The sequence below is a fragment of the Phalacrocorax aristotelis genome, chromosome 2, assembly GCF_949628215.1.
Source record: "Phalacrocorax aristotelis chromosome 2, bGulAri2.1, whole genome shotgun sequence".
Lineage (NCBI taxonomy): Eukaryota > Metazoa > Chordata > Aves > Suliformes > Phalacrocoracidae > Phalacrocorax > Phalacrocorax aristotelis.
This window is the reverse complement of record NC_134277.1, coordinates 16578082-16599785: the sequence shown is the minus strand read 5'-3', so window position 1 is coordinate 16599785 and position 21704 is coordinate 16578082. Positions and strand designations below refer to the sequence as shown.

Genomic DNA, 21704 nt, shown 5'->3' with positions numbered 1-21704 from the left:
TTTACTATCTTGGCTAAATGAGGTTAACAAATTCATTATTAATACTTATTTTCTCCATTTAGTTAAGTTACATCACAGGCAACACATGCATACAAACCATTTGAATATTCTAGTAAGTATAGTCTGAAGTAACAGATAGATACTTTTTCATTATGGGCCATTATGTTTCCCTCCTCCCCCTTCTCCCCCTTCTCTGCCGATGTCTTTGCATAAAATATTTCAATTCCTCCGATCTTCACGGATACTTAAGGTTCAAGGAAACTGGTTTAAGTTTAGGCTTTAGCACAGTGTAAGTGGGGGGAATGAACAGGCAGAGCATTTAGATAAGGAATAAAAGAGAAGTATTGTACAGTAATAAGCTGCCATTCTATTCCCTGGTCATAAACCCTGACCGGTTCAGAACGTCTTAAATTTCTTTAAAGGAAAGAAACAAAAATAGAAAAAAGACACGAGATCAAAACTCACCTCTTCCTGGTCCAACATTTGTGTTTTCAGTTTTTCTACTAATTGGCTCTGCTGATTAATTTCTTCATCCTGCAATTGAAGTAAGACTGTGCTCAATAAACTAACAAATACCACTCAGGAAAAATAAACTAAGAGACAGTGGATGTCACAGAATATGGAAAAGTTAGATGCCTAACAATTACACAGCTGAGGGCAACCGAAGTAAAAGAATAATCCTTTTTACTTCACTGGGCTCTTAACCTAGCATGTATGTGTAAGACACCATGCTCCAACGACAAAATTCTAAAACCTATGCTTTTGCAAGTCTTCTCCAACTTGTTCTAACTTCCAAAAAACAGTTAAGATTTTTTTTCCCCTCTCCAAATGTAGTACTACTGCTTAAATTTAAAATCACGTTCAATTAAGATATGCATGTCATGGAAAGAAAAAACTGCTGTCTTCAAATTACTCATTTTCCTGCTTTCTCATTATTTTCCTTCTTCTACTACATTATTATTCTAAGCAACCAGCTAGGAATGTTCTACACCCAGAAAGTAGAAATACTGTTGAAGATCCTCTTTAACTTTTCCCTCCTAACTTTCATTTTTATCTTGTTTTCTAGGTACTGGTACTTTGGTTTTCAGGACATTTTTTAGTAGTTTTGGCAAAGGAGGGAGAGCAACTAAGAAAGGATGTTCACCTAGCACCAGATAAGGCAATTTTCATTTCTCTTAATCAGAGCTTTAGAACTAGAGCAGGCACCCCCAGCAGATATTTAAGTAAGCTGTATTAACAAATGAAGACTAGCAAATTCAATATTACATAATGTAGTTCAAGATATATTTCCAAGAGGTCTTACATTAGATAAGAATGGCATACCTTGTCATCCAGTTGTTTGTATAGTTTGGCAATTTCTTCCTCACATTTTCTTCTCTCAGCATCAGTGAAATTGCCAGTTACTCCAATTGCAGTAGCTGGTTTATCATTAATAACAGTAATATCCTTGTCCACTGCAAAAGCTTCTAAGTTGGCCTTCTCCTTGTCAAACTGTTCATCAACTGGTACAGTCTCCCCTTAAAGGAAAGAATATACTAAGTTTTAGTACAGTCAGCCATGAAAATTCTTCTTAAGTATTACATACTCCCTACTAGCAGGACTTCTCCATGGTTAATAAGCGATCAAGTTCACATCATTACATGGTAAAAAAATTACCACATCACCTCAATTATCTCCTGCTTACCACAGAACATTTTATTTCACCCAGTTACTCTGCTATGAGCTCCAAGTCTCATATCAAGCTGTATCTTCTAGAAAGGCACCTAACTTGCCCTGAAGACAGAAAATCCTTTCTTTTCCCTTGGCAGTCTGTTTTGCTAGGTAGCCATATTTGCTTTTAAATTGCTTCGCTTCTAATTTAAAATATTTGTCCAGTTACACTTTTATCCTTTTATGTTTATTAAGCCTTTTCTGATGAGAACACTTGACTAACTTCGCACAGGAAAAACACCACACGCGTTAATCAAGGCACTTCTCTGGTAAACTAAGCTAAATTCCTTAGCATCTTATTACAAAAGATTTTATGCAGTCCTTGGATGGTACGGGCTCTTTCCAACACTCCAGTATCTTGTGTCAATATTCTGGAAGAACAGTACTTAACATTTCAGGTGCAGCCTCATACCATCTCTACAAAAGATTTAAGGGGAAAAAAAAAAGAAACAGAAAATCACATCCCACTAAACTTTTAAGTGAGCCTATTTTTCTCAGAATCACACCAGGATGTGGTGCAGTTATCTATAAGATTGCAAAATCATTTTCTGTAGCTGCCAAACTCCAGATTACATCTCTAAGTACAACCTATGTTCCTCCTTTCTTGAATTTAAGGCTTCATATTTAACTTGCATTTTGCCAGACACTTAATAGAACAGAAGTCAGTTATTCAGAGAGAAAAGATGGGCACACATTCTGTACTGTCAGCAGTTTTGGAGTTTGGGTGGGGTTTTTGCCTATCAACATGGTTGAGTTTTAAACTAAGATAAGATCTTGTGATTTTGATTTGAATTAGAAAACCAAACCAGATGAAACTTTATTCAGTTTCTGCATTTACAGTTAATATCATTTTTTCTACCCCAAAATAAAGTTTTTAGGATGTACGTAACTCTAGTTCTGTAGTAATCTAAGTGTTGAAGAACCTAATACCAATATACGCCCAGATATTTTTGTCATTATGTGATCATCAGACGTCATTCCAATTGCAATATAGTGAAAAAATATGAAGTTTCAATGTCAGCTTATTATCCTAGCTTTAATATTCCTACATAGTGCTCTTGCATAGAGTTCCCTCTTATTTTTGGTATCCTGAATACTAATTCAGTATCTATCATCTTGCCTAAAGTTTGCAGAACAAAAATGTAATTGCTTCTCACCATTCCGCCATCTGTTGAGTTCATTTTCTAGCCACTGTATGGTGTTACGCAGAGTCTTATTTTTCTCTTTTTCCTTCTCATACTTTTTCTTCCATTGTTCTGCAGTGAGTTCCACATTGACGCAGACTGTGTTCTTAATGGTCTTTGCTCTACATAGAAAGAGCAAACAGCTCTGAAACTTTTTTTCAACAGAAAAGAATTAAAGGCTCTTAAATGTCTACAAATCACTGGTGAAAGTGTAAACAATTCCCACCTCTTCCAAAAGCTTATTTCTACTCCCTGCCAACTTACTATTCTTTCAGTTGGATTGATGCAACTGTTAGTGGACAGAGCAACACAATAAACTTTGGCAAGGCTGAAAAAATCTCAAGCTGGCTGAGTTGGAAAAACTCAGCTGCATACTTTCACCTGAAAGAATTTGAGTCAGGACAGTGCACGGCTTTGAACAAAGGGTAGCATTCACCACACCTAGCAAACATTCCTCGAGTGGAGAGCAAAATACTTTGAGGGTGTAAGCCAACAAATGTATTTAAGAAACAACCCATTTCAACCAAAAAATCCAGTTGCTGAATCTCCATTAACCAAAAAGGTGTACCAGCTATGAAGTTCAGATTGACTGTCAACATTCAGTCAGGCAAATCTCATCTGAACACATTAGCTTGGGAGATGAAACTACATGCATTAACGTATCTTCAAGAAGTTAATGTATAATTTTTACTTTAGTGCTGTACTGCACTTACCTCAGTAATTCTTCTGTATAGTCTACAACCAAATACCACTGCCCCCCACCCCAAAGATGAAAATAAGATAAGTTTAATGGTAGTTAGAAAATTTTCCCACTATATTATGACTCCTGTAAGCATCTTTCTGCAAAATCTTATTGTGCTTGATTACTACCAAAAGGGACATGATTTCCCATTAAGTTATATGATATTTATTTAGCCTTCAGTTACTACAGCTGAGGGTTTCTGCATAAATTTTACACCTCTAAAAGGTTTAATTAATATACTAGACTAACTGTTGGTAGCTGATAGAAGCACACTCAACTCCTGACGAAGTCAAGAGCATGAGGCAGTGAAACTGCAGAGGTACAGCTGGAAGACACTTCCCAATAGCTCATTCAAGAAATACTAAGAGGAAAGGACCTCCTAGATTCTAAAAGGAGACCAAAAACACTCCAGTGTTGCAGAATGTAGTCATTATTCCACATCCACTAACTACCCATATTCTGCCAGGTTTTTAAGAAGTTCTGAAGTCATCTAGTCTACTTTCCATAATAAAAATCTTCTCTGAAAAGACCAGTAGAAAACTATCTTGTTGAACTGAAATGAAAAAGGTACACTGACATAGAAGGTCAGATTAAATAAGGGAAATGCTGACAGCTTTTGCAGTGTGCTCCAGTAATTGGAGTTATTAAATCTAGTAGGCAGGAACTGGAATATTATGATGAAGCATTAATAGAATGGCGAAGAAGAGATGCCTAACAAAATACCAAATTTGAAATGGGTACTTATAAATTCAAATACAAATTACACAGGAATTTAGAAGTACTAACTCAAACGTTACTGGAATGATACAGGAAACTGACCAGAAAATTAATTCAGCACATTGTCAAAGAAAGGTTGGCAGAGGACAGGCTCTCCCAGCACATAAAGGATTCAACTTAATAGGGGAAAACTCATTCCTCCCTCCTTCCACTTAAAAAAAAAAAAGGAATATTAAATATCCTCCAAAACTATACATTAAACTGCATTTTGAACCGAACTATACGCTGTCTTCCTGGAAATATAGTCTTCAGGATCTTGCCCAGTTTAGGGACTTTTATATTGATAAGGTAGATCCCAACACTTAGCCACATGTACACTAAAGAATTACAGTGAGTAAACATTCTGATTAGTTTGGTTCAGGAATCTTAACAGAATAACTTATTTATTGCTCATTCTGCATTTATTTCCAAGTACAGTAACAGCAAAATATTAAATAATTTACTCACCTTTGGCCAAACAGAAGAGTAGATTTAGTTTCAGATTCGTTGTATGAAGATGGAGAACAGCAAATAACAATAGTGGTTCTGCAATTACCCCCTAGTGAATCTTGAAGGATTCTTGTCATTTTGCTATCACGATATGGAACATAAGTCTACCAAGAAAATGATTACATGAATCGGTCACTGTTTTTCAGACACATTATTTCATTTGTTGAAATAAGAGCTATGGTTTTGTTAGGTGTAACTTCATTAGAATGATATTAAATTTTACTCTTAATTAATAAAATATAAGACTGAACACACGTGGGATGGCATAAAACTGTCCTCCTATGTTTGGTAACTTCTAGAGTACAAGAAAGCTGTCAGTATGATACTTAGGCCCCTCAGTATGAAATGTAACTTTATCATTGGTGTCAATACAGTACAAGAGTAACGGCCATTTGCAGTGCATTAATGTGACTGAATTAGTTTAAAAAGACTCCATGCGTATCACTGAGATCAGTAAAGAATTCCTGCATAATATCATTTTCAGAGATGCAAGCCTTTAACCTTGAAGTATAAAAATAAAAGAACACTTACACTGCTTTCAGCCAAAGCTGAGATGACGTTTCCAAGAGCAGACAAAGACTTGTTGATGTTCTTAGCCTCATCCAGCACAGCACCTTCTGCTCCAGTTTTACTAACCTATACAATATTGCAGTAAATTACTAAATGCCTCTCTGAAAAACACCTTCCACATTTAATATAAAACTTGAGTAGTTTTCCCATTTTTATGTCAGTCTCCCTGACTTTGAAGTACTCATAAACAAGTTGGATTAGAATAAGCAAATGCCTTCTTAGGCTCTTTCCCTGATTCACCACCAATTTTTAATTCAAAACTCAGCGTTTGAAGATGTTTCTGATTTTTTAAACTGAAGTGAATATTTTCCCTCCTAAGTATGCCTTTTCATAGAAGATAATGTAGAGTTAAAAGCTTCTATCAAACAAACAGCTTTTGAAATTTGCTGAAAAACTTGAATTTCTTAAAGTAAAAGGCAATAAGCATTATGAATAATTTACAATATCCAAGCAACCAAGAGTTAGAACTTTGTCTTAATAAGGTCTATATAGTTTGTCTACAGGTCATCCTTACAATAAAACAAACAGAAAAAACAACCCAAAACCAAAGAAAACTCTACAACAAAAAAAACCCAAAGGACAAACAAACCACACACTACCACTCTCTGCCCACCACACTCCCCCAGAAAATGCAAAGTCTAAATTAGCAAGAATTTGTGAGAACAGATTTTGGAGGCTGAACCTGACCAACATGAGTGCTCTAGGAAATTAAGTAGATATCAGCAGAAATGTGAAAAATATTCTACCCTGACACCATTCTATTTACCTTAGCTGTTCTGCCTTAAGGGCTGAATTTGACTTATAGTTCTCTAACCCTCCCTTTACTAGTCTTCTCACCAAGCTGTGATCATGACTACAACTAAGCAATTCTATTTGCCTATGTTTAATACAACCCAAGGCAAGGTACCAAAAAACCTCATGTACTTCAAAAAGACTGGGAGAAGCGTGAAAGCAACAGTGAAAGGAACAAAACTACAGAGAAAGGAACTCTGCTACCTAGCCTTTTTCTTTTAACTTTATTCTCACTTTAATGCTACACTGTTCTCATTAAAGAAAAGATGACCACTACTAAGAAACACATTACAGAATAAACACAGGATCAGAGACAACAATAAGGCCATAGAACAATGGCATGAGGAAAGAACAGCAACAAGAAAGGACTGAAAAAGATGGGGATTACCCCAGAAGCAAAAGATGAAAAAAACATAAATCCAGCTCTTAAAAGGCTCAATTATAGTCTACAAGTGATACAGAATAAGCAAAATGGTACGTATTTCCTTCCCTGCTTTAAGCCACTGACACAGTAAAACAATCTGTCATTTTAAACAATGTTAATCAGATTTTCAAATTAAGAGACTTGGTAACACTAGGTAAGAAAATTCAGATATTGCACATGCATAAAACTCTTTTTATTCCACTACCAGGCCACCCGACACACCTGTACACTTTTTTGCTCTCACAGAGACTGAACTGTAGCCTATTTTCCCACCCCATTCTGTATTTACAGACCCTTACCACAGAAATGCCGATCAGCTTGAAGAGGTAGTATCTAATAGCCAACCCAGACTAGGATTCAGAAACTACATTTCAAAGTCAAAATACTTCAGAGATGACAACTGAACAATCAGTACTTCATTAATGTAAAATTTTTGATAGCAAAGAATAACCAGAGTTTTTCAGAGCAGAAAAAAAAAAAATCTGTGATTACCTTTTCACTACCTGCCAAGTCCACAAGGTAAAGTTTTCCACTTAGTTTCTGTTCTGTTTGAGTATTTTCTTGTTTTACATTAATAAGAAAAATACTATGACTTCGGGAGCTGTGTTCATTCATATCTATAAACCAAAATATACAAACTGTCAAAAATACTTGTACCACCAAACTTAAAATAGTTATCTTCCCACAATGAAGCAACAAGTCTAAAGCTAATTAAACAGTATAGAATAATCTCTCAATGGCAATAAAACTAGAGGCAGCAAAACCAATACTATCATCTAATTGAGTAACAAAGATCCAGTCTCCCTTGGGCTTCTATTAATACTGCATAAGCTCACTGATAAGATTTGCTAGCCTGTCAACTATGGATTTCACACATTTAATTTAACTTCACTAGAACAGAAAGCACATTTATAGTCTGATACCAGAATGTATTCTTTTTTATCTCTAGATTTACAATGTATCACATTTTATCCTTTTGTGAAAATTTGAACTAGGTAGCTATAACCTTTCTCCCCTTTCTCATTTAAATACCTACTGCTCCCTCTGCTGTGAAACATGTGGAGTAAATAAGACTTATTTAAAGAACGATTTTAATTTATTAACAAAATTTAAAAGCTGACTGCAATGTGAATGAGAACGCCTGCCTATTTCTTCTTCCTTTTTACCCTAAATCCCTCACAGGCCTAGAAGGACCAGCTTGTTGATGCCACAGAAGCAGCTCAACATAGAATAATATCCTTCTACCCAAATTTCTGCTATTTCTCCATTATTTAGTCTGGTCCCCACTGCAGAACCTTTCTACCTAGGAGCAATGACATGGAAGTAAGGACTGAGTTGCTCCTTTTAAGGAACATAATATTTTTATTTTCAATCCTTAACCAAAGAAATTAGAAGAAAAACCTCTTACTTTCTCAATGACTGTATATTATTTCTTTTCCTGAATAAAGAACTAGACAGAGAAAGATTATGAAACACACCCTGGAACTGGCTCTCAGAGATTTCTGACAGTCACTTCAGTTGCTAAGAACTGAAGTATTATTTTACATGCACCTCATCTTTCCTTGTCTCTATTTTTTAAACCCTGTCACTTCCTAATCCTGCTTCTTGTCGGAATTTGGATCCCTATGACAGGGCTCCTTGCAACTCAGTTCCTGAGCTTTTTGGCCTGTGGCATGGACACTGGGATGCTGCTAAAATTTGCGGCATGTCTGAATATATATTCTGACCAGCTTTTCTTAGAATATGCAACAGAATGGCCAAATGCTAGACAAGCGACAGTGCCCCTCTTATAGATTTGTAGGTTAATTTAAACAGATGCCACAAACTGGGATTTTGCACAGTTCCTAATATAGACCTACACCTTTTTTTCCCAATGATTTAGAGCTCCTCACTGATCACTTACTCTGTCCTTTCAATCCAAACCTAAGTAACATCTAGAAAGAAATTAACTGAAATACGTGTTTCTGAAAGACATCCTGAAAGTGCTTATGCTAGACCCGTTCAAAATCCTGAATTATTTAGCTCACTATTTTTGTCTTCCCTACTTTTTAAGGCATACCAGAAGCAAATTCATGAAGCACTAAAAGGAGACAAAAGGTAATACTTACTTGTAACTGCTACATGTCGGTTTGATTTTCCTTCATCTATAGTATCCATAACTTCTTCTGGACTACATACAAAACGCTCTGTGCAACCCTATAAGAAAAGAAAAGGCAAAAACCATCACACCAACAAGCCAGAAGTAAATGGCGTACACTAGAGGAGTGAAAGATGAAAACATATCAGATTGATGCTCACCTTTACATAGGGAACTCTATTTTTGTCCTCATGAACAGAAAGATTGGTCTTTGAAACTGGAAGAGAAAAAGTTCTAGAGCTAAAGTATATGATTTCTTTGCAAAATGAATGAGCTGTGTACAACACATGCCCGAGTCATAGGTGTTATTTCTCAACACTTTATAGAAGACTTAATATATATGAAACAACCACTACTGCAGCTTTAGTATTATTATACAGATTAGCTCCATGCTTTCTTATTTTGATGTACCCCTTATCATTTATAGGTTATTAGCATACTGCATACCTATCGTAGTATCATAAGGTTTTTTTTTTATATATCTCTGTCCAGAACAATTTATTTCTATGTTCAATATAAATAAAAGGCTTACCATCCAAAAGGTCCCTTATTTTATCCAAGTATATTTCAAAATATGACACCTAGAAATGGGAAGGGGAATAAAGATACAGTATCAGAAAGCAAAAATGCTTTCCTTTGTGAACAGAAGGATCCAGCCTGAATATTATGACCTCCCACATAATACAACATCTAGCTCAAGTCCTTAATGCTGAACTAAAATACACCTTTAAGAAGAAACTATATTGATCAAAAGCTTCAAGCGCTATCAGCACTGCCATAGGTTATCAGGGTAGCTACCACCAATGTTTAATGGAAACAAGTGTTAACGTAATTCTTTAAGAGTCACTTACTTCAGAAATAACTCATTTAGATTTTGCAAGTTACAAGCATTTGAAACAGATACAGAACATCCATTTAACCACAGGCTACTTCCAGTCTTAATACAGATTAAATAAGTAACAATGAAGAAAAGTTTACCTTAATATGAAACTCAAGATTCTCATCCATAGAGTAAATATAATTAAAAATATCTTGCACTATTCTTGGAATAATACCCATCCCGTCTGGGTCATGAAGTTTCCCCTTATTAGAAGAAGATACAATAAAATGAAACATTCATACTGAACCCAACATCACAAACAGTATCGAATGGCAAAAGAAACAGTTAACATACAAATCAGTTTTAAAATGCTGACAGGTATGATGCACTTATTTTACCTATAAAGGAAAGTCTTGACCATCCATTTAGGCCCAGCATTTGCCAGGAGTGAAAATAACAAGTCTCAGAAATCTCCCAAACTACTAAAAGTGAAAATGTACTACTAACATTATTCTTGTGTTCCTCATCCTGCTACTGAGGGCTGAAAAAATACAATAATTGCCATTCTTAGTCCTAAAAAAATATTTTTGGTATCAAAATGTTGCAATGGAAAGAAAATTAAAATTGCAAGACAAAAACAAGCAGACATCGTATCTCTAGAAAGATAAGGCTATTGTGATAAAGAGAGATGAAAGTGACATTAAGAGGAAAATTATTTTAAGATTTCTTACTTCCATAGTGTGTGTCTTTCCAGACGATGTTTGCCCATAAGCAAATATTGTACCATTGTATCCCTCAAGTACATCTAAAGGGAAAGAGTATTTTCATTAGGGTTCATTTCCTTCTTCTAAAGGAAAGTCAAATGAAATAGGCAGTTTCTAAATTCTAAAACATTCAGCAAGTTAAATAACTCAACGTTTGGGAACTCTGTGCTAGAGTTGGGGGGAGGGAGGGTGTTCCTCCTATCCCTTTTAATGCATTAAGTAGTCATCAACTGCACTTTAGATGTTTACTGTATTAGAAGCACCTGTTCCTTCAACCAGAAAAACCAGGACTTCAGAGTCAGGAGCAAAAAGGAAATCAATAGAACTGCCAGGTTGAACAGACAGTCTTTGATAACTCAGAAGAAATCACCATACACAAGAACGCTATAATGTTTTCTGCCTTCAGAAAAGTTTAATTGTCCAACTGTGAAGAGAATGGGCTATGCCCTAAGTTTCAAACATCTTACTCTTTGGCCATAAGCTTATATTTCAAGTTATGAATGAACCAACCCAAGGTTTTAGATTGAGGGGTAAGGGGCTGGTGGACTGGTTTGTTTACAAGTCAGTTACTGTAGAATCATGTCATGCAAGCAAACTTCTATTTTTCCAAAAACAAGCATGAAATTTTCCAGATTGGGAATTCTTTGCCACCTCATCATACCCATAATCCATTTGTGCCACCACTAGATCTCATTTGGCACGTGAGGTAGCACAGCCTAGGAACGCTGTACAGGGAGACAGAGATCATGTTTTTAGATGGAGGAAACAGGTAGCACTGCAATTCTTAGTTAATTCCCGTTTTTAAGGAGGAAACTTCTGATCTAATCCTAATTGCTATTTAGCTCATTGAAGGGTTAAGTACTTGCAGCAGCATGGACTTTCCACAGCAATTCATTTGTCTAATAATAATTTAAAAAAAAATAAAAAAACCACCCCCCCACATTTACCCAATCTTCTCTTGTCACTAATAATTGATATTTAGGGGAAGGCTTTATTAAAGTCGTGAGAATTAGGACTTATTACTGTTCTCAAGAAATTATTCAATTTTACTTTCAGAAAACTAACTAATTGCTTACTACAACAACTTACTGTGGTATAACATTCTTTGTGATACGACTGAATTTTTTGAAGTTACTAGGCTGATTCTGACAATTCAAGTTTGGAGAAACTGTACACCCTGAAGTGGACAGTGATAATTTGTTTAAACTTTTAACTGTGAAGCTAAATATCACATTCAAAGCAATCCCCCTTAAACTGTGTATTAAACAAGCTTAGAAAAGATTCATAGCATGTACATGATTTCACAAGTTTCCTTTCTTCTTGTATTCTTCCAAATGAACTCAGGTAATTGTAGGATGTTTTCACCAATAAATTTGAAAAAAAAAAAAAAACCAAAACCACAAACCTATAAGACCTATTTTGATTAATTTCTGACAAGTTGTTTTAAACAATCCTTTGCAGAAAACTAAAAAAAAAAAAGAAACGAAACATGACAGGTAAATGTCGTCAAATGTTGCAATCAATTGAAACAGCAGGTTAAGCACTGACATAATTTATCAACTCAACTACAGAATGATTTTATACTGCTGTGATCCATGCTGGCTTTTATTAAACATTCAGAACGTAAAAGGGAACAATAGAACTATCAGTTTTCAACATTGAAATCTATACAAATATGAGACTTTTCCTTATGGTTAAAGTTGCTATTCCACCTTACCTTTGACAATCTTTTTAGCACAATCATTGTATACTTGTTCCTGTGATGTGTTTGACTGGAATACACGGTCAAATATATATGGCTTGGACTGGAGGGAAAAAAAACCAAAACACAGAGAATCTATTAAAAAACCCAGATACTGGAAGTAGAACTGGAAGGTGTTTGTTCACATAGCTCAGAAGTAGCCAATGCTGCCTCAGCCCAATCTTTTGTTTTATTTTAAGCACTTGAAGCCTGTAGCTAGGAAATCAGCTTACACAGTGTTGCCTAAATCTTCACATGCTTGCCTATAAGTAAGGCCTTGAATTAAATATATTTGGTTTTGAAGTGCCATTGAAATAGTTCTCCAAAACTACTCTGCCACATGGCCTCATTGTACTTGATTTACAATACAAACCGGTGCTTAGTTTATACATCTGAGAACCCCTTATTCTCTTCTACTCTGGTAGCAGGCGTACTCTGGTAACCCAAATTATTAAAAACCACTTATACCACATCACCCAGAATATCTGTCCTGGTAATACTTGTTAAAAACCTCAAACAAAAAAGAAACATTGAGATCACCTACAGTCATCACAAGAACTATTTCCCCATACATGATATCCTTAAAATAAAGCTCCACAAGCAGAAGGAGAAGGCCACTTTGGAGAAAGGGAACCTTCCACAGAAGACTCACTTTGGAAGACACTGTAAGAAGCAGTTCTTGGCACAATGTTTTGAAAAGAATGCTGGATTTTGCTTTGTTTTAAAGAGATTTTCATAATGCAGGTCTAAGCAGCTGACAATCCATCAGGATATGAAATATTATGCTCATCTTACTACGTTCAAATTTTTGTAGCATTTTCAGAGCTTGACTTAGTAGGTAGCCAAGCACATAGGCAAGGTTTACAAGGGACCTAGGTCAGTTACCAGTGCTAAATTTATTGCAACTGTTAAGTGCTCCATTTTGCCTAAATTTAATTCGTCATCAACCTTGCCCAAGGACATCCTGGAACTGCCTCTCTGGCAAAGAAACAAGTAGAGCTTCCATCTTTCAATGACCCACCACATTCCCTTCCCCAGCCTGACCTTCCATTTATCTTTTAAGAACACCTAGCATAACATCAAACCAGGCTTTTTAGATTCAGCAGAGATCTACCTGCTGAGAGGGCTTGAATTCAGGTGGATGAGCTCCCTCTTGGAAAAAATAATTACAGCATTCACTGTGTGAATATTCTCAAGAAACCACAAGACTCAGTAGGCAGAAACTATCCCTAAGGTGCTGAAATTTGTCAGAACACTTATTTCACAGCAGGGAAATCACAAGCCTTCTCGATTACTCACTTCAGCTTCAAATACACCTCAAATTCATACGTTCTACAGGTAGAATTGAGGCCATTACAAACATCAGAAGACAAATGTCTAACAAGTTCAAGTAACCCTGAGGTAAGAAAATGAGGACTGAGAACACATTACGTGAAGAGGTAAGTCAGTGTAGAAAAGATAATGCTAGCTATACATTTTCTTTCTCACTAGCAGCTGTAGTTTCAAAAAGCTGCCAACTTCACAAATATCAATCAGCTACACTACAGACTGCAAGTCATCCATATCACAAGACATTAATCAGATCTGTTTCAAGCTCAAGTTCTTCTGCATATTTTTATGCACTGAAATAATACCATTTTGGAGGATCGTGTTTATCATTACACATTGAAAAAATATAGTGAGAAGAATGATAGCATCCAACATCACTGCAAACAATCTGTGCAGCATTAGTAGTTTTTGTGTTTGTACTTTTAAGATTTAAACTCTTCTCCACATTATTTTCTGGAAAGATGACAATTATTCCAATTAAGTTGATTTTAGAAGAATTAGGGAAAGTTCCTGGATATGATCATCTGACAGTCTATGCAGCAACTGTTAACAATACTAGTTATTTCTCACAGATCCCAACGTATCTGATCTTTACTGTTCCCAATACAGCAAGACAAGTATGAGAACAGAAGAGTACATTAGAATGCAAACTTATTCTGCAGTGTCTGTGTTTGAACGTACACACATATATTATTGTGTATTTATATATTACTACATAATATTTCTGATGCCAAGTATCAGATTTTTTATTTGCTTCAAAGAAATTCAACTCAAAGATTAAAACAAAACAAACAACACATCAAGCCTAGTTGCCAGTACAGGAAGATACCTTGTTTAGAAAGAACATTAAGCACAACCTGCACTAGTCTGCAAGTGTCCTACAATCTACAGGTATTTGCATCAGGTTCTAAAAAAGCTTTCCCTCTCTAAGTTTTTAAACATAATTTAGAGGAGTTTGGTTTTGTTGCTTTTTTGAATTCTTCTGCCAAGAAAAGGTTGACTGCATTGAACTAGTCGTCGTCTTCTGTGTTAAAGGAAAATTATGTTTACTAATTTGAGGGTAATCTGTAGACACAGAATACTTTTAGACTATCTACTCTCCAGTTGCCATTCAAATCCCTTCCTTAGAGAACAGAGCCAAATTACAGTATCTCATACAAATAGTGTCTTTCTTGTTTTAAAAAATGTTAATATAATTAGCACATTTGATCAAAGCCAATGGACTAGTAACAACAGAAAAACCAAGCTGCAAGGACTTCACTCAGACAGTAATGCTTTTAATTGATCTTGTTTATTTATACAGTGAAAGCCGCTAGGCACATGACAATTTCCAATTTCCCTCAAGTTAACAACTATTACCAGCATATCCACAAAATTTAATAATTCTGACAAAAAAAGATCCTCACAAGGGGTTCTGTTTACACCATTTGTCACTTCCCCATCCCTTGCAGGTGGAAACTAGAATATTTGTTTACATGTCCTCAGTATTATACTTTTCTAGATGAAGCCACAATGCAACTTCAAAGCACGCAAAAATTCAGTTACATTCTTCCCTCCCCTCCCAGGTCACAGTACATTTATCAACCTATGAAAGCCCACATTAGAGGCATGTCCTTGCTCCATATCTAACTAAGTAGGTTTAGCCAAGCAGGTTCCAGGACAATTATGTTTTAAGCATACAAGTTAATCCCACTCATATGGTTTCACATCTTTGACATCTGCAAGGCTATGCCTTATCACTTCTCTTTACAGTCTACTTTCTGCTGTAAACAAAGCTAAAACAGTATTACACAGATTACCCTGCCCTAGAAAGCCTCCTCATTACCTTCAAGAGATTAATCAAGAAAGATTAACGTGTTAGATATTTTTTCTATACCAGATGCCTTTTCTTCCTCAAGTAGTAAACAATCAGATATTATGATGCACTGAACACAAAAGGTCTAAGCAACGTTACCACATGGTGCCTGTAACAGTGGTAGTAGCAGCGTCAATACCATGGTATGATGCTGCTTTGACATACTCCCAAAGTTTTCAGCAAATGTTACTCAAATCCTAATAAAAATTTAAAACGACAACCTATAAGCAACATAAAGTATCAAGCAAACAGGCACAGCTTCCGACTTTCTCTCTCCAAACAGAGAGAATTCAACATTTACATTCACTCCTTGCCTAGCATTTGTTCTGTCGGAAATCAGCTACAGGACAACTTCAGCTCCTGTAGTCACTGTACTGAAGGTATGTGGTCCCACAGCAAAAACTGCAAGCACTCACAGCCCTCAAAAACATACACCTGCCAACATGATTTAGCAGTAGTTAAACTGAATCTGAATAAAGGGTTTATATTTAAGTACACAGTGCCGCAGTTAACTTAAAGACTAGTTACCAGTTATCCTGATATAAAAGAATGCTCAGCCTAAACTATACAAGATTTGGAGCACACGAGAGTTCATTCTGCAGAAAAGTTAAGTTTCTCTCAGTACCTTCAATGAGGACTACACAAAAATCTGACCACAACTAGACTGAAATCTTACCTTAAAAGTCTTAGAAATACTTAAGGTTATCTCCACAGGAATAATTTAAAATATCTTTCATTTTCACATTGTAATTTTCTCTAAACTACAGAATTGGTTACTCATAACACTACCTCAGTTCACCTTATTTTCTGTGCATTAGTATCTGAAGCAGAGTCTGTAGTGAAGATTTTCTTGAAAATCAGGAGCATGTTTTTCTACCACAACATATCCAGATGCTTTTTACTGTTTTTAGCTAGAACGGACTGCTAGAGCAATATTATAGCCACCTGCAGTTAGCTTATTCTTTGTAAGAGGCTGAAGTAATAAGTAACGGGCTTACCTCTCCTTTAAGTTTCACATCTTTAATATAGAACATTCTTCCCATCAGCACAAAATATTGTAAAAGAAATATCACACACCGAACAATTTTTTGGAAAGTATGATGTCAAATACCTGACTCAGTTCTTCCTCTTACAAAGCTAAGGTATTGCTGCTTTGACACACCTACCAGAGTCCAACAGTGTGAATGAGCAAAAGGCACTGTTCCAAGTTAGTATTTTATTTTTAGGATAAGTAAAAAGGATTTTCTTCTTTTCTAGCCCTATGCATACAAAGCTGCAGCTGACACAGAACAGTTAGTGGACCTCACCTCTTTCAGCCCTATTTGTCTTATTTCTGTGCAAATACTGCAGCTCAAGTATCAACTTTTACAGCAATTATTTATTGTTGTTACAGAAGGAGTAAACCATGCAATTTTATTTTTGAAAAATTGTGGCTGGAAACTCAGTTTCCAGCATCAAAACTGAGAGAAATTTTGGAACAAGAGATTCATTCAGCCAAGCTTTACTTTAGTAAAGAGTTTCATCTAAAGAGAAAAGCAAGCACTGCTGGCATAAAAATGGTCATTGAATTTCAGAACAACCACGAGAGAGATGTTTCTAAGCAAGCAGTATAGCAGCCAGGGAGTATAGCTCTCCCATTACACATTACTGTAAGCTAGAATATTTGCTATATAGCTCTCCCATTACACATTACTGTAAGCTAGAATATTTGCTTTCTGTTAAATCATCATATCAGTATCATCTGAAAAGCTTCTCTATTATCCCCCATTTCACAGAATCTTACACACACAAAACTCAGTACTCTAAACAAATATGAAAATACAGGCAGGTAGCCACAATTCTTTCCTAAAAGCCATAGAAATAAGGAATATATTACGATCACTACTAGAAAGTTTTGGATGACAGAGGGACACTGCCCATTTCTGTGAACGTCCATAACACCTCACGACTTCAGTCATTTGACAGTACTGTTTTTCATTCAGGCTTTAGTCCTAAATCCTCAAGTGCCACTGCATTCAGTAATCTATCTTATCTTTTGGGCAGTTATAAGATGGGCAAGACCAGGTATAGAAATGTTTTTTTTTAAAGTATATTTCTGGATAATATATCTATAACGCTACTCAGTTAGCAGTTTTTTGTTTGAAAAAATAAAGTACATAATCATGTATAAGTTTGCTATTCCTGTTTCATCTTACTCAAAAGCCTGACATCCACGAGCAAATCTCTATCAACTTTTGCATAAACACACACCTACGATGTTTAACATAAAAGCCTTGTAACAAGTCACCCTATTACCTTTTTTAACAAAACCCTTATATTTACTTAACAGGAAGCCATTAGTAAAAAAATTTAATGAAGTATTAAAATAGAAAGAAGCCCCCTTTAATTAATAATGTAAAAGCTCTTTACTAGTTAAAAAGTGGAAGGACAATACTTTTTCAAGGTCTGCTCTTTCAAAGAGACCAGCACCGTACATCCCCATAAATTGCTGTTACACACTAGCCACAATTAAAACAAGTATTTTATCTAACACAAATCAAAACAACTTACTTGTCCAGAAAGACAACTATGCCAGTAATTACATAGGAGCTAGGAAGAGAAGGGAGGATAGATAGCTCAGAGATGACAGGGGAGTCCAGAAAGGATGAGGGCTTGGTTATAGTCACTGATTTTCCTCCCCACCCTCCCCCACAGAGGAATCAAATCTGCAGTCTGGTATAAGCTCTGCTTCCACTGTCTCCTAGTTTTCACCTCCTATCTATCATTACAGGCAACTCCCAACTCCCAAGCATTATTAAAGAAGCCTTCACTGTTTCAGCACAGACCCAGGCACACAGAAGGTGCGAGTCTTTGAGGCAGCTGGGGAAAGCGGCTATACAAAAAAAAAGTTGCTCAATTACTGTTCAACAGGCAGGGCAGCCAATGCCACATGTAGCAATGAAGACAGAAATCAAACAGCTGAAAGTAACCAAATATACAGCTTATTGAGGAATGTTTTTAGAAACTGTTTCATAAGGAGGACTGTTTCTGTTACTATCCTCCCTTGGGCAATTCTACAATACACATGCACAAGAGGTGGCTGGCCACAACCTCAAGTTGGAAGGTTCATAACTTTGCAAAAACTCAGTCAGCTTGTTAAAAAAAAAAAAAACACCACCAAAGCCACAAGTTAAAGTAATTGTCTCAACAGTTTTAGAGAATCATATCATAACTTTGAGAACATCAATCTTGTCATATATCCACCATTATAAAAACAAAATCACAGGATATCAATCCTTTATTAAGATTTTGTGAAACAGAACTCAAAAGCTGCCACCGCTACCTCGTCTAATAATTTCTGGGGGCATTTTCCCCCAAAGTCAGACACAGCAAGTCCTGGACCGAGGACCACTGAGGTTTCTTTCTGTTGTCATTTTTACCAATGCAGAAAACACCAATGTACAGTTGTAACACTAAATATTAACCCCAAGCAGAAAGCCCCACATGATCCCTCAGGCACATACCATCAGACTGCTCTACTCAGATACAGTACCACCTCAGCCCAATTTACATTTTAGATATTTTTAAATCATACTTAAAGACTATTTATATAATGTTAAGTTTTCTGTTCTCTTTAGACTACAGCTACTGAAAGGATATGTGGAAAATTTATTTTTTAAAAAGTCAGAAAACATCAAGGCTTCTTAACTTAATCATGGGTTTTAAACAATATGTAGTGTCACAATGAATGGGTGTTCACTGATGGAAGCGAGATCATTTGTTCTAGTTAAGTCTTCCATTTTCCCGGCTTGGTTCCTTACTCTGAGGAGTTTACCTGTACAACCTCAGGAAGAAGAGATGTACTCCAAGATACCAACTTGCCAGCTGAAATAAGCCGATTACCTCACTTCACAAGCATGCTATCGCTCTTGTAGCTACAGACTCATGGGATTCCAGATTTTATTGGCAAATTCAGTTGAATATTAACAGATTAGAGAACTAATATTTAGTAAATCATGCCAAAAAAAGGTATTTTAATAAATCACCTCCTTCAGATACTGTGTAAAAAAAAGCACTATTATTGGTAGCCTCAAGAAGCAGAACATAAAAAACAAAATTTGAAGACAGATAACAACTGATATCTAAGCTACTTTCAGAAATGCAGAACCAGTGCTGCCTCTAGAGAGAAAAGTATTTATATGAAAACTCGAATTCAAAGTTAGCAAAAATAAAACAAACATTGGGAATGGAGCATGCTTGTACAAACCAACCAAACCAGGCAATAAACTACCATAATTTTTATACTCCGGTTCCACTTTGTAGGTAAGTACAACACACTGAACAAAAAGGAAAGGATTATCTTTTCCCCTGTAACATCCAGACTGTTTTACAACAGGCCTCATACTTTGCAAGGTTACTTTGGTTAAAATACTTTTACAAACATGTAATAAGCCAAATGGTCTATTCATTTTGACTTAAAAAAGAAGTTCAGCCAAAGACTGATTTACAGATCACAAGCACCAATGAACTGGAGCCCGCACTGTTGTTCTGCGTTTTCTTCCCAAAAAACTCTCTGTAGACAACTGTTTGCATTTTGAGCCCGTGTTTAGCGGTCAAACCCATTGCGGTGGCCGAACGCAGGGACAGCCTAGCCGGGGCACACACGGCGGGACTCGCCTGCTGCTCTGTCCCCGAAGCGCGCCCTGCGGCTCGGGCTCGGCAAGGAACCCCCCGACGCCCCAAGCTGCAACCCCTTCGCCAGAGCCCTCCTCAGAGGCTCCCTGCCCTGCTCCCTCCGGCGCGTCCCCCCGCCCGAGGCCCGCCGCTCCGGCACCTCCGACCCCCGCTCTTTGCCCGGCCGTGCCCAGGTCCGGACCAGCCGGCCCCCTCCGCGGCTCTGCCTGCCGTCCTCCCTTCCCCCCCAAGCCCCAAAAAGGGCCATCCCCCCCATCCCCCCATCCCGAGGCGTCCCCGCCCGCGGGCGCTCCCCAGCGCCTCAGCCCTGCCCTCTCGCCTCACACCGCGCCCATCCCCGTGGCGTCCGACCCCAGCGCCCCCGACCCCCCGCCGCTCCCTCCGCCCGCCCCGCCCGGGGCGGCCCCTCACCGCGATGACGACAGTATCTTCGCCCTGAAACTTGGCGATGTACTTGTCGCCACGGGTCACTTCGGACTCGTTGAGGGGCCTGAAGCGACACATCACTTTGATGTTACACTCCGCCGGGTCCGCCATCTTAGGCCAACGCCGCCTCCGGGGCGCTCAGCTCCGCCGCCGCCGCCTCTGCGCCGCCCGCTCCGGAGGTCTCACTAGCCGCCGTTGCCGCCGCCGCTGCCGGGAAGCTTGCGTCCGCCCCAGCACAAGGAAAAAGGGAAGGGCTCCTTCCTGGCCGCCGCCGCCGCCTCCCGCTCTCACTTCCTCCCCAATATGGCAGCCATGGCGGCGCCTGCGGCCGGCGAACCCCGGCCCTCCCTCGCCGGGTGGGGGCGCGGCCGGCGGCGGGGCGGGGAGGGTGACGTCACCCTCTGCAGCGCCCGGCCCCGCCCCCTCGGCCGGCTGGGCCGGGCTCCGCGGGAGCCTTACTGCGCAGGCGCAAAGCCTTGACTGGGCCGGAGGGAGGGGCGGCACGGTGGGTTCACCGCCCATCAGAGTGACGTTACGCTGAGGGGGCGGGGCCGTGCGGGGGGGGGCGGGGCCGTGCGGGGGGCGGGGCCGTGCGGGGGGCGGGCCGTGCGGGGGGCGGGCCGTGCGGGGGGCGGGAGTAGGCTCCAATTTATGTTGGTGGTTTTTTTCTCCCCCCCTCGGAGAGCTAAAAGAGGAAAAAAAAAAACCACTTCCATGGGGTGTTCGTAGGTGTCAGGGAGCTGTCAGTATTTTCTGCCTGGTAGCAGGTGGTACCCTCTGGGTGAGCGGGGATCAGAGCGCCCTGCAGCGCGGCTCTGGGTGTCGCCTCCAGTGACGGAGCCTCTCGCCACCTATTCATCCCGATTTAAAACTAAAGTCTGCACGGCATTTTTTTTTTAAGCTTAGTTTATTGCAGGCTTGGTTTATTTATTACAGGGAGCTCTAATTCTAGTCAAATGAAGCTTACAGACTGATTTTAGAGTGAAAACATTATCAGGCAAACTGTTCTGGTCAGAGATTCTCAAGAGTCTCACAAATTTACAACTATACCTGCTATGCCCAGGTATGAACTTTCAAACTGGGACAAAGTACAGACTCGCAGCTTGCCTAAGTTAAGTCTTCTTCCTGACAGAAATCTCAATTTGTACTGGAAATTTTTCAAATAGCCTTGAAGTTAATAATAATTGAAGAAAGAGGGAGCCTTTCTCTTAAATTAGTATATTTTAGTAGGACAGAATGACTCAGAATAGCAATGTCCTTCCCTTAAAGG

The 21704-nt window shown here is 38.3% G+C and overlaps 1 protein-coding gene across 2 annotated transcripts in view; it reads right to left on the bottom strand.

Moving 5' to 3' along the window:
* Nucleotides 1–20800, bottom strand: part of KIF5B (kinesin family member 5B) — a 36492-nt gene extending 15692 nt beyond the window's left edge. For both annotated transcript variants that reach the window (XM_075082501.1, XM_075082500.1), the window contains exons 1-13: nt 20420–20800; nt 12127–12214; nt 10377–10450; nt 9804–9908; nt 9358–9406; nt 8987–9042; nt 8797–8884; nt 7181–7305; nt 5434–5538; nt 4861–5006; nt 2868–3016; nt 1324–1517; nt 466–534 (exon numbers count right to left, since the gene is read on the bottom strand). In XM_075082501.1, the coding sequence (XP_074938602.1) occupies nt 466–534; nt 1324–1517; nt 2868–3016; nt 4861–5006; nt 5434–5538; nt 7181–7305; nt 8797–8884; nt 8987–9042; nt 9358–9406; nt 9804–9908; nt 10377–10450; nt 12127–12214; nt 20420–20545 (1374 nt within the window). In that variant the 5' untranslated portion in view covers nt 20546–20800. The remainder of the gene's footprint in view (nt 1–465; nt 535–1323; nt 1518–2867; nt 3017–4860; nt 5007–5433; nt 5539–7180; nt 7306–8796; nt 8885–8986; nt 9043–9357; nt 9407–9803; nt 9909–10376; nt 10451–12126; nt 12215–20419) is intronic.
* Nucleotides 20801–21704: the final 904 nt, after the last annotated feature.